Source organism: Apteryx rowi, unplaced genomic scaffold, assembly GCF_003343035.1.
Source record: "Apteryx rowi isolate R43461 unplaced genomic scaffold, aptRow1 scaffold_73, whole genome shotgun sequence".
Taxonomy (NCBI): domain Eukaryota; kingdom Metazoa; phylum Chordata; class Aves; order Apterygiformes; family Apterygidae; genus Apteryx; species Apteryx rowi.
In genome coordinates, this window is record NW_020451016.1 from 1,388,135 (window position 1) to 1,400,631 (window position 12,497).

General features: G+C 36.4%; 1 protein-coding gene across 1 annotated transcript in view; it reads left to right on the forward strand.

The window, feature by feature from the left end:
• KIAA1549L (KIAA1549 like) overlaps positions 1–12,497 on the forward strand; it is a 68,617-nt gene that overhangs the window by 7,753 nt on the left and 48,367 nt on the right. Inside the window, exons 5-9 of the mRNA XM_026087753.1 lie at positions 1,128–1,261; positions 3,383–3,545; positions 7,224–7,283; positions 8,864–9,015; positions 10,458–10,629. Coding sequence (XP_025943538.1) covers positions 1,128–1,261; positions 3,383–3,545; positions 7,224–7,283; positions 8,864–9,015; positions 10,458–10,629 — 681 coding nt within the window. The remainder of the gene's footprint in view (positions 1–1,127; positions 1,262–3,382; positions 3,546–7,223; positions 7,284–8,863; positions 9,016–10,457; positions 10,630–12,497) is intronic.

Here is a 12,497-nt window from a genome sequence, read left to right on the forward strand (position 1 = left end):
GTTCAGGCATAAATATTATGAGACTCCTCCTTCTCTTTGTCATGTTTCCCCACCCTCTTGCTCCCTAGTGTAACAGAACAGCAATAAGCAGCAGGACAAGGTCTGCCACAGTTTTGTGTGCCTGATGCCRGTATAAGTGGGATTGCCTATGCATAAGTCTCTGTCCTTCTGTGGACACTTCACCTCTGTTGTCACTATCATGAAATGAAGTGCCATTACATTAAGGATGAGTCAAGCCAACATGTTTAACTAAATTTTTAAACTAATGATTTGGCATTTGATCAAAATGAACTTTGCTCTACAGGTTATGTAGTAACCTGTGCATTCCTTTTGAGGAGGATTGGATGAGAAGCACAACTACGTGATATAAATATATTGGTCTGGCTAGACCTATTTGATTTGACTTGGGTTTTAACCATCTAAACCTGGATCATTGTTTAATCCCTCTGTATCACTTTAGTGGATTTCAGTACAGAGCAGTTGTAGGGCAGTAGAAGAATATAAACTGCAAGAAGGCAGAGTGGTGTGCTGTACGGGAAACTTTCCCTGGATATGGAAAAAAGGATAGCTTCAGCCCTAAAATTGGTCTCTGATAGGGTAGGAGGAGTGTTACAATTCCAAATGACTGGCTCAGCCCCGTAAAACAACATATTCAATTGTAAAGAGATTTCTTATGTGTGCTCTCATATATTTATATACACGTACATATTGCAGTTACCCAGTTAAGCGTATTTTTTCTAGCACAAACAGAATGGGAATCAATATTATGATTGATTATGTCTTGTAAGAGCCAATGACTTGTAAGATTTAAGAGTATAACTACTATTTTAGAATAGCTTTCACTTACTGCCTGTCTTTGAGTAAGTATATGTAYAGTGAACTGGTCTTATCGTGTTATACATCACTATAGAAACAATCCCTGTTTGTTCGTATCAGGTCTAATAATACAATCCAGTCCTTGTATTTTTTCTTAATTAAAGGTAGTTTACAGTGGTGCTTAAACGTCATCATCTGTGGCGTTATTTTCACCTGCTTAATTTGTAAATTGATCATTTTCCTGTCAGACATTGAGTGTTATGTGACTAAGAATATTTTATCTAAACACAAATACATTTTTCCTTTTCTAGAGCTGCAGTTTGTGGGTCAAACAGACAATATACAGTCGTGCAAATTTGTTCAGACCATGGAGCAACGATTACAGAGAGCATTTCAGGATGCTGAAAGGAGGGTCTTAAATACCAGCAACAACTTAACAGTTCAGGTATAATGCTGTTCGCTTTGCCAGTGCTTGTTTTCAAATGCTCTGGGTTATTCTTTGCTATGTGTACGCTTGTATTTCAACATTATATCTTTAATAGCCAGTATGGAAATAAGTTTATACTGTCATCTGAAGTAGGATAGTTTTATGTATTGTAGGAAATCTTATAAATGCATGATTTATAGAAAATTGTTATTGTTATTTTCCTGAGTATGAATTTTACTGTCTGCACAGTCTTATCCTTTTGAGAAATCTATTTATATTATTTGAGTGAAATTCAAATGAAAATGAAGTGCAAGATATTCCTCCAAATGTATATTTTTACTGAAGTGCTGCTTTGACAAATCAGTTGCTTTTAGTAAGACTATTCGCTATGAAGGTAGTGATATGCATAACTGTTTTCAAGATCTATACTTATGGAATATATTTCTTTTTTTGTGCAGTCCAATTCCATACTTGCAAATTCAAACTCAGTACTGAGAGCTTGGTTTTTGCAAAACTTTATATGTGCAGTGGGCCAACTCTGTGCCATACTTCAGGAACAAAAAAAGTCTCCTGTGGGTGATATTTTATGATATATATTTGACTTTTGATAAAATTCTATATATGGACTYACGATTCTGTGAGCACCTAGACAGTTTCTTAAAGAGCCCTAGAAGAAGGCAGTAATTGTGTGGGAGGGAGGTCCTGAAGGCAAAAGATAAGCTGGAAGGTAAGAGGCTAAAGAGCCTTCATGATAACGTATTCTGAAATGATCCCAGTACCACACAAAGGACTAAGTCRGTGCAACAGAGAATAGTGTGAGGGTTTTAGATGCATCGTGAGCTGAGGAAAAGTTTTGGAACAGATGGAGCCTATTCAGAAAAGATGTGGTAGGACTAGAGGAGGTACAGAAAAGGGCAGCAAGATGGATAAAAGGCATGAAACAACTTTCATATAAGGAGTAATGAAACAGGCTGTGGTTCTTCAGCCTTGAAAAGGACTGCTAAGTAAAGCATGAGTGGCATAGTAAATAGGAAATGATCATTTGCTGTTTCCATAAGGTTTAAACAAAAAGAAGAACCTTTTTGTGCAGTGGATAACAACATCTTGAAGATATTTAGATGTAATTGGAGAAAAAGTATAAAAATTACAAAAAACAATTGGCCAAACATATGGAATAAAAATCCATCAACGCTTTTTAAACCCAAACATATGATTTATGGCTCAGAATGTTCCTCAGCTGTAAGCTAGGAGCTTTCAGTGCAGAAAGCAGTCATCTCTTGCCCTGTTTCTGTGCTCCTTCTCCAAGCATCTGCTCCTGGCCATTTGTAAGTGGATATCTGCTAGACAGACTTTTGATCTGACCCATTGCTGTAGTTCTGAAGTTTTTATTATGTCATATTGTATGTTTTTGACCCAAATCATACAAATGGGGTAGTTAAATAATATACATGAATGCTGAATGCTGTTAGGCCTACCTACAGTGCCAATAATGGAAAAAAAAAATTGTCCCAGGGGATGAGTTTTCTGGGAAAACATGTTTTCCCATTCCTGCCCCTTTTTTCCCTCCCTGCCTCACCCCATAAAACTGGTGTTTGAGGATCTGATCCAGATCTGATCAATAAATATAATTGGTCATTAAATATAGTGCTTATTAGATTTGGCACTCGGAAGAGACTGGTATAGAGCTGAAGTGGGGAGGAGAGCAGGTAGCAATATGATGTTAGGAAAGAAGGAGGAGATGTCTTTACTTCTTATGGAAAAAGAGAAAATCGAGATAACCACACTGGGAAGGTAGCAATGAGAGCGAGACATACAGGCCTAACTCATCTGCATCAAAAACATTAAATGTTTTTTTCAGATAATCATCCTCTTGCTCATCTTATAGTTCCTGTTCAAGAGATTGGGAAAAAAAGTTCTCCAGTCAAACTGCCCCTTTTTTTGCCTGCTGCTAATCTCCAATAACTCTTCACGTGCTGAACAAGGAATTAAAGTATCACAGACTTTTACACAAGAATGTTGAATGAGCTATATCTCGTGAAGTATTCTAGTTGAGATTTCCTGGTTTGTTGTTTGCATTATTATTTTTTTTTTTTTTACTGACCTGAAACACAGCTATGCATTATTTTGCTTCTGTTTCAGATTTTGAATACCTCCAATGTCTCCCAAGCTGTCACTCTGTTTTATGTAGTCAGCAATCAAAGTACAACTCTAAATGGCACCATTTCCAGCAACCTTCTTAATCAGCTGTCAGCTGAACTGGTGGGATTCTATCTAACCTACCCACCTCTCACCATTGCAGAATGTAAGTATGCGCTTCTTGACACAGTGCAAGACAAGATTAGCCAGCCCCATGCATTTGATTTGCAAGCACCATAAGCTTTCTCATGAAACTCACAGATTGTACTTTTTTGCTGACTTTACTTTTCTTTACTTTCTTTGTATTAAAAAAAAAAGAACAAAACCAAAAAACCCCTACTTTTTTTGTTCAGTGTCTGCTTCAGCCTCTAGAAACTGGCAGATAATTAAGAAACAGCACGTATATGCTCTTGATAATAAACAACTGTGCCAGGTTCCAAACAAATTAAAATTGTAGTTTTATTTAAAACAAAACACAGACTCTCCCCAATTCTCCATTTCAGAGAAACTTACTGCATCACATAAAGTTCATCTTCAGCAGAGCCTTTAACTACAGTGAAAGAATTAGACCCCAGTACTTGTTTCAGTAGGAGGACTTGGTAGCATGCTTTGAATGCCAACATATTTGGATAGTGGGTGAGCTCTGTTTACATATTTCCTTTTAAAAAGTTGGTGGTGAAGAGTTTGCTCAGCTTCATACTCCATTTAGAATGTGGTCTAAGCATGAGTGCCAGTAATTCCCTTGCATTTCAGTTGTTATGAAGAGTCAGCCTGGGTACTGTGAGCTGGAGAAAGTTGTGCGTCTGGGCAGCCTGTATGGCATATATGCTCTTTGACTCTCTTTGTATGTTAATTCTCTAAAACGAGTAAAGAGACAGGACATTTGATTATGGGGATTTCTGTTTAATCTGCTTGTTAAATTCAGCGTGTGAAATTAAGCTCACTGTAGAGGCAAGTTAACCATTCAGTGGAAGAGATCTGTGTTCACTGAAAGTGAAAGGAGAAAAAAGACGTAATAGATGCATTAGTGCATGATAATGGACTTCAGTTAAGTAAGGGCAGGTTTCAGCTGATTTCACTGTGTGTAAATCCTCATGAGATACTTGTTAAATTTAAAATACTGTGCTCAAATACATCTCGTTAAGCTTCTAGCAGCCTTCAAACTTGCCGATAAGGCTGAAACAGTGACAAAGTAGTTTTTAATTTTTGATTTCACAAGTATTGAAATATTAGGTATACAAGTATAAAGCTAAGCATGCCTTTATGATCAGAATACTAAATTAAGTGGATTTGTAGCTCTAAGTAAAATCATTAAAGTGCTTGTTTATTTTCTGGTTCTAAGAGACTGTTGAAAAGTGAGCACTAGGGAAAATATGTGTTACCTTTTTGGCTAGTCTGTCTTACAAACAGACCAACAGCAGAATAATTATCTTGTGCAATATTTGATCAGTTAGTTGTACTCTGAATACTCTATTAGGTAAGTGATCACTTTCCAGTGCGAGTAGGTCAGGAATCACAGTTAACTCTGGTGGTTATGCAAATCCTTGTAAAAATAGAAGCATATATTATTCTTGAGGTGTTACCTGTACAAAACATTTGCAACCAAATGACTGTGGGTGAAACTCTCAAGTGATGAATTATTACACTGCATTAGTGCACTATTGAATCAGATTTTCTATCAAAGGATAAAATAGACATCTTTGAGTTAGCTTGCATTTTTATCAGTTCTTTCTGCAGCCAAAGGGAGGTGGAGGGAGGTTGCTGACAAATGTTTTATGCAGGGACCTAGAAAGGGTTGTAGACCATTCATTATACGACTCTCCTTTTTGTGACTGACACATGAGCCTGTCAGAAGACTGCCCTGTGTAGAGGACTTGTCTTCACAGGCTGTCTAGGAGTCCAAGCAGAAAGCTCTGGGGTGTTTTGATGATGGCTCTGCTCTATTCAATATTTTGGCCTCTGAAGCAGACCTGTTGCGACAGAAGAGGATTATGGTGCTTTTCACAAAGGCAGTACAGGAATGTACTTGTTAGTCAGGACTTGTGCAAGTCATTTGTCACGTAGACAGTCTCATGTGGTATAGCAGTTCTCTGCTGATCCCAGCACATGATTAATTGACCCGATAGAGTCTTTAGCTAGTGCTCCTTTAACAAGTAATGGCTTGTATTTCATGTTGAAGTCCTTGGTTGCATTCCCAGCACAGCAGGTATACAGCAAACTTAATGTGTGTGTAGTATTTATGGCTTCAGACCGATAGCTTGTGTTGTGAAAATGTTTACTTAGAAAAGTGTTTGATGCTTATTCCTGTGGCAGTGCAGTGGTTTTAGTTTATCAAACAGATATTGATGTCGTTTTCAGAATATGTTATTTCCCAATAGACTCTTGCAGCTCCTTCAGAATCTTTACAGTCTATCATAGAAATGCACAGCTAAGGACATACAATGAAATTCCTTCTTATAAGCATTTACTCTGCATAATCTGATGTTTTACATTGTTTACTATTTCAGATCACTTTGGAATTTTAAAAACATAAGGTAACTAAATATCAGTGCATCAACATGAAAAGCATGGATATCTTCTGAATTAAGTTCCAAGTATTAATGTTTTCCATGTTGCATAATTCTATTGAAAAAAGTGCTAATATATATAATGGATTAACACCGTATTGAGTTTTACATCCTAATGCACTTTTGAGATGAAAAAGTTAACAAAACCCAACAAAATAGCAAACATAAGTTTCTCACAGATGTCAGCACATATGGTAATGATACCTTAAATGGTGCGGTAGTGTTGTGCTTTCAATATATATGTACTACACTTTAAGGCAATTTTCACAGTTTTGTTAATCTCACTTATAATTCATATAAGAAGTCTATTTCCAAAAACATACATGCACTACATATAAGTATATATACATGTATTTTTATATACATTTGTGTGTCTGTATGTGTGTATGTATACATATGTGTGCATATGTAAACACATTCTGACACACACAAAACTGGGTGGATTCTCAATTCACTTAAACTCTTTAGATTGTTTACTTAAAACCCAATTCAACCAGACTTGCTCAGACTGTGTAGCAGTTTGCTCTCATAAACTGTCCAATTGAAATAACTGGTTCTATTGGGATTATATGATAAACAAGACATTATTATATGTGCATTTCTATGTTAGTTTTCTCAGAAGCCAATGGAAGGTGTTCCTATCCCCTCTGTTGCCCAGCGCTCTGAGATGGATGTGAAATGTTCTTGGTTGGAAACCTAACATGATGCTTTCTGGTAGATCAGGGTGATGAGCCTTCTGTGGACAAACTAGAATGTGGAAATGCCCTCTATGAGTGGTGGAATCTGATCCTTGTTTATTACCTTAGGATCAAATTGTGGCCTGGCTTAAGTGAGGATTAAGTCATAGAATCATTATAGAATGTCGTCATGTTTTCCAGAAAGGTTTACTCAAAGGGAGAAAGCAACAGACATGTATAAAACATATATACAGGTATATTACATATGACCTTTAGCCATGGGCAATCCTTGGCTTTGCCCCAAAGCACTAGCCAATATTTTTGTAACAGAAGATACATGTTCTACTTTTTACAGCACTCCTACTGTTTACGCTTGATTTCTACCCTCTCAGACAAAAGAGAAATTGTGATCCTGAAATCATATTATGCCCCCGTGTCTCCTCCTGGGCTGAGCAATAATGTACTGTCCCCTGTACAATGCTCGTAGAAAAGCCATAGTTCAATTTTATTTATCAGTGTTTGGTTGACCAAATAGTTTGGGGGCATATAATGTGTAGGATGTTGGAATATTATGAAATAACTTCAACTTTTATTTTAAAGCTCTGGAGTATCCAAACCTTGATGTCTCAGAGTCAACTAGAGACTACTGGGTGATCACAGGTACCTTTTAATCTCTATCCCTCTTCCTTGCACTTGAGAGAATAATTTTTAGTGCTCAATTCTATAAACCTGTTTGTACAGTAATTTTGCACACAAATAGATGGCTGCCCACTGAACATTTCTGTTGCATTCAACTGGACAAATTATTTAAAGTTGCTCTTGGAAATAACTGTGATTTGTTGTCCTGAACAGAGAAGTTTCCTGTGTCCAGCACTTACCTCAGAATTCATGCCATTTTGGGCTTAAGCACTTACAAGAGCAGCATTATCCTTTCAGAGTTTTAAAACAAAAATGAGCTCCTTCTAGCTTTTTCTAGGATGTGGATTTAAATCTGAAATCCAAAGAGGATATAAGAGGATATATAGATATAACCCAGGAAGACAGGTGATCTGTTGAACCCAGTAAAGTTTGTTAGGATTCACTGACTGGGCCTGGGTCCAGGAATTTCTGCGTCTTTCACCTGAAGTATTAAGCACATACTTCATGGAAAAGAAGACAGAGAGAATGCTATTAGATTTCAGAGTACTTGTTTTGGCAAAATCATTTTGCTGGTATCACATTCCCATTCACAAATCATTCTGACTCTAGAAGTGGTAAGTGGGCAAAAACGAGACAGTAGAGATCAAAGTCTCTCTAATCAATGTGTCTACAGCTGGAATTGTTTAAGGCCCAGGAGTGCAAAAGAAAAGGAGCCTMACACGAAATGGATCAATTTTTTTAGTCTGTTTCCACTATCCAGTGTGATTTGATACCTGTTATATCTATTTATATTTTTGAGATTAAAAATAAATTTGTGTGGAGATTATCATCCTCTGAAGGAAATGGTTTGCATCTCACCAACCTGATATTCCATTTCTTGCCTGTGTACACTCGCTGTAACGGAATATTGTTGATATTACAATGGACACTGCTTTCAAAAATATCAATATGGTCCCAAAATAATTCTTAAGCAATATCAAAAAAATCACACATTTGTATGAATTAAATTAGCATGCCATCTCACTTATTTTTACTTTATTTAAATTCAGTGTCTTTGATTTTCCATTCATCCACACTTGGGAAATGTCTATTCACAGATAGTTTTTATCAGTGTTCAGTGCTTTCAGACGTAAGCTATTTTGTTTCAAACTGACCTCTACAAAATTCTGACTTCAGATTTCCGAACTGCTGTATTAAAAACTTTTACTTAACAGAGGCATCTAACTGTTCTTTTGATAAGCATAAAAACAGACAGCTCTCAAATAGGTTTTCACTTGAGGGCATACTTTTATTTTACGTTGAAGATTATAGATTAGGTGCTTCTCAAAGCCATTTTGGTAAACTAGAGGACCAAGACTATTGGAGTATTATATTCTTTGAGCATAGAAACATCATTCACAGATCATCTGAGAAGAACAGTGCAGTGACTGACACACAAGTACATTATACCCCCGTAGGGAATTACTGAGGGGGTGAAACAGTATCCAGTTTTTTTTCTAAGCTAGTTAGTACATCATTGTCACAAGTAGCCCTGAAAACCATGTGTTACTTAATCTGTCTATGTAAGATGCGCTGATATGTTATTTTCTCCATTTCCGCAGTTATACAAGGGGTAGATATTACATTACTGGGACTGAACAATCAGAGCTTTGCAAGATTAATGGAGCAGCGTTTGGCCCCACTGTTTATGATGTCCCATCAACAAGGAAGACGATTTAAACGTGCCACTACTGTGGGCAGCTACACTGTGCAGGTGGTCAATAGGACATAAATTGCATCTAGATATGTTTTGAAAAAGGCTTAGTTTGCATATGTACTGCCTGAATTTGCGTGAAAATGTTTGACTGGATTGAGATTTCCTGTCCTTTTTCATGAGTACCAAAGCAGTGAGTGCAATATGCATATCATTACAAACGAGTTTCTCTTTCTAAAATCAGCCATGTTTTTATGTGCCTCATCTTTTGGAAGTTGTCATTAGTTAATCAGTGTTAATAAATATTTTCTCTTGGTTTGCTATGAAGATTGATACAATCAATGTACTTTAGTGTAAACAGTCTCATATTCAGCATAATTAAGAGTTCTGGGTTTTGTTCTTAAAAATAGAAGAGAAAAATTCTTGACTCTTCCACTGTAGAGGTAACTCAATAAACGCTAGAACTCTTTTTTTTGCTTTTTGTTGAAATATGGTATGAAGCAGTCTTTATACAGTGCTGGTCTTCAGATCACGTGGCCACAGATCACATTCTGAAATAGGGTTTTGATCCATGAGTGGTTTATGACATGCCTTTTGAAAGGATCTTATTTTTTTTCTTGCTAGTTTAGCCAACTGTTTCTAGTTATGGGGGTTCAAACTGGGTCTGTTTTCAAAAACTGCGTGTCAGGTTACTGCTATTTTCCTTCGGTTTCATGTTATTTTTCAAGACTTGCTCATTGTGAGATATAAAAACAAATTATTATTCATCTAATATGCCCCCAATTCTGTGCATTCTCAAGCTGAAAGAATTTAAAAATGAAAGTACACATTTTTATTTGCTGAAAATATGAACCTTTGTAAGATTTTCCATGAAAACGGGACATATTTTAGTCCATGACATAATGGAGAAAAATGACAAAACCCCTTTTTCTCTGTCATCATTACAAGTGTTTGACACTTCCTTTATCCTCAAAAAAAAGATAGAGGTGCACTTCAAAAATTCTGCTGGTGTTCTGCAGAATAAAATCAAAAGAGCATGGTTCTTTTTATTAATAGTCTAGCATCACAATTAATGGGTATAGAAGTAAAATGTGAGATGAATTTTTCAACTGCAATATGCCAGTAAAGTGTAGTTTTCCACATAAGGACAGATTTTAAAAAATCCTCCCTTTACGGCGGACTGAAATGTCCAAACATTTGATCCTTTCCTCTTTTGTGTACTGCATGTTTTTCCTAGTATAGGGTTTTACATTGGGATTATGTTTAAAGATTTTTATGAAGGCAGTCAGTGCTTGCTAATCTTAATAGACTAGACTGTAAAGAGGAGAAGCCCTGATCCTATGAGAATATCTGCATGGAGCCTATGCTTATATGGGATCTGATGGACTTCAAGGAGTTCTGTGGGTGTACTGCCTTCAAGTAGCTTCTTGCAGGTTTTGATCAACTGCAGTGTTATAATACAAAGACAGTTTATTTCTCTTTCTCTCACTTTTTTCTGAAAGATGGTAAAAATCCAGCGTATTCCAGGACCCAAAGAGCCAGCTGAACTGACATATTATACTTTATACAATGGGAAACCCTTGCTGGGTACTGCAGCTGCCAAAATTTTGAGTACCGTTGACTCACAGCGGATGGCCTTGACGCTAGGTTATGTTATTCAAGTTCAAGCTGATCGTAAGAATCCTTTAAAAATTTTTCTGTTTTAGTCTTTTTTTTCTCTCTGAAAAAAGAAATATAGGTGTGGGAGTCTCCGTCGATCACACAAGAAGAAAACATACAGAAAGAGAAATTATGACACTGGGTAGCTGAGATTCTCAGACTGTAATATTTGAAGTGCAGGAGACACAGTTACCTTGATACTTTCTTATGGAAAAATATCAATTTGTTTTGTTTTGGACACAGTATTTGTATTCTTTCTTTGTATTCTCCAAGGAATATATTTTATGCACACTTCAATTTTGCTTATTATAATTTCTGTTACAGCAGAATGAAAAGTTCTGCACCAAACACAGTAAGAAAAGACACCTACCCTCAGGAGCTTATAGTTGGGTTAGACAGACAGATGAATAATAAAGAAAAATATTGATGTTCCTGTTTCATAGGTGAGAGACTGAACAAAATGAAACACTTGCTTCAAAATCCACTGAAGTCCTGTTGCTCTAAATGAACCATGGATTTGACTTATTCAAAGTCACACTGGAATTTGGTGCCTGAGTTAAAATTTTAAACTAGGATTCCTAAGCTTCTGTCATTATTAGCCATAAGGTCATCCTTTCCTCTACATTCTCTAGAAATAATAATAAAAATAATTTTTCAGCAATTGGTTGCTGTTAACACAACAACGGTCTGTAATTAGAATGAACATTGTCCGATAAAGTTCAGTTTCCTTCCCCCAAGAAAAGACAGCCTTTTCATTCCCAAACTACCTGTTCAAAGTCAATAATTTAAAATTATACAAGTTCTTTGAAAAGTGAACTTTGAACAGTTACTTAAACCTAGACTTTAGCTTGGCTTTTCAGAGACTTACAAAGCATACAGTTACTGTTACACTGTGTGCAAAATATATGTACCTAATGGTGCCATTCCTAGATAGACCAACAAATTGCACTGGCCTTGCAAAAAGTTGTGGATATACAAAGAAAATTGACTCAAGCTTTAAACAGACTTTCAGCTAGCTTTCATAACTGCTGTTGAACAAGATGTTATATATTTGAAGTCTGACTCTAAAAGATGCTAAGTGCCTTTGACAGCTAATAAGCTCAATGACATTTGGAAGCAGTAGGCCCCTAGGAAATGCAAAGACTGTTTTACATTGGTATTTTCACAATTGCCTGTCCATGCCAGCAACCAGTAGCATAGGAAAATAAATAGAGAAAGCATGGTGAACTCAACAAAGTATTTCATTAAAACAAAATTCAGAATCATAATGTGATTATCTGTTGCTTTTTGTGAAAGAAATGAAGTGAGAGAACTGTATTTGTGTTACAGGAAGTTCTCTTACGTGTGTACAAATTGAAGATGCATAATAAGAGACTTTATTCTGATAAAATAGAATCTAAAATGTTTTAGCACAATCGCATTTCCGAAATGTACCTTTTTCCTGGTGCCATTATTAGTATATCTGCAAATAGCTCTTTCCAGTTTCGTCATTTCCCCTCCTCCAGAAATGATGGGGACTTGATTTTGACCTTAACTACGACTGAGTATTTCTAGAGGACAAGAGAAGCATTTTCTCGTCCCCGCATTGATGTCAGTAATAACTACTAGTGTGCTTAGCTTCATTGTCTTTTAAAGAGTTGGGCCAATTTACCTTAGCTGAGCTAGTAATTCTGTGACACCAGGCATGCACTCTGTATGTATACTTGTAACTCACGTACTACCTTATTATGGGCTCATTTTACTTTTGAAAAATAAGTAAGGACATGTTACTTGCACCTTTTTTTGCTTTTTCTGTAAAAGCCTTTTAAGTGATATCTAACATGGTATCTAATGTGTAGGCTTTGGGAGATGATGGCTGCTTTTGCAGCTGGCTATAACTAATT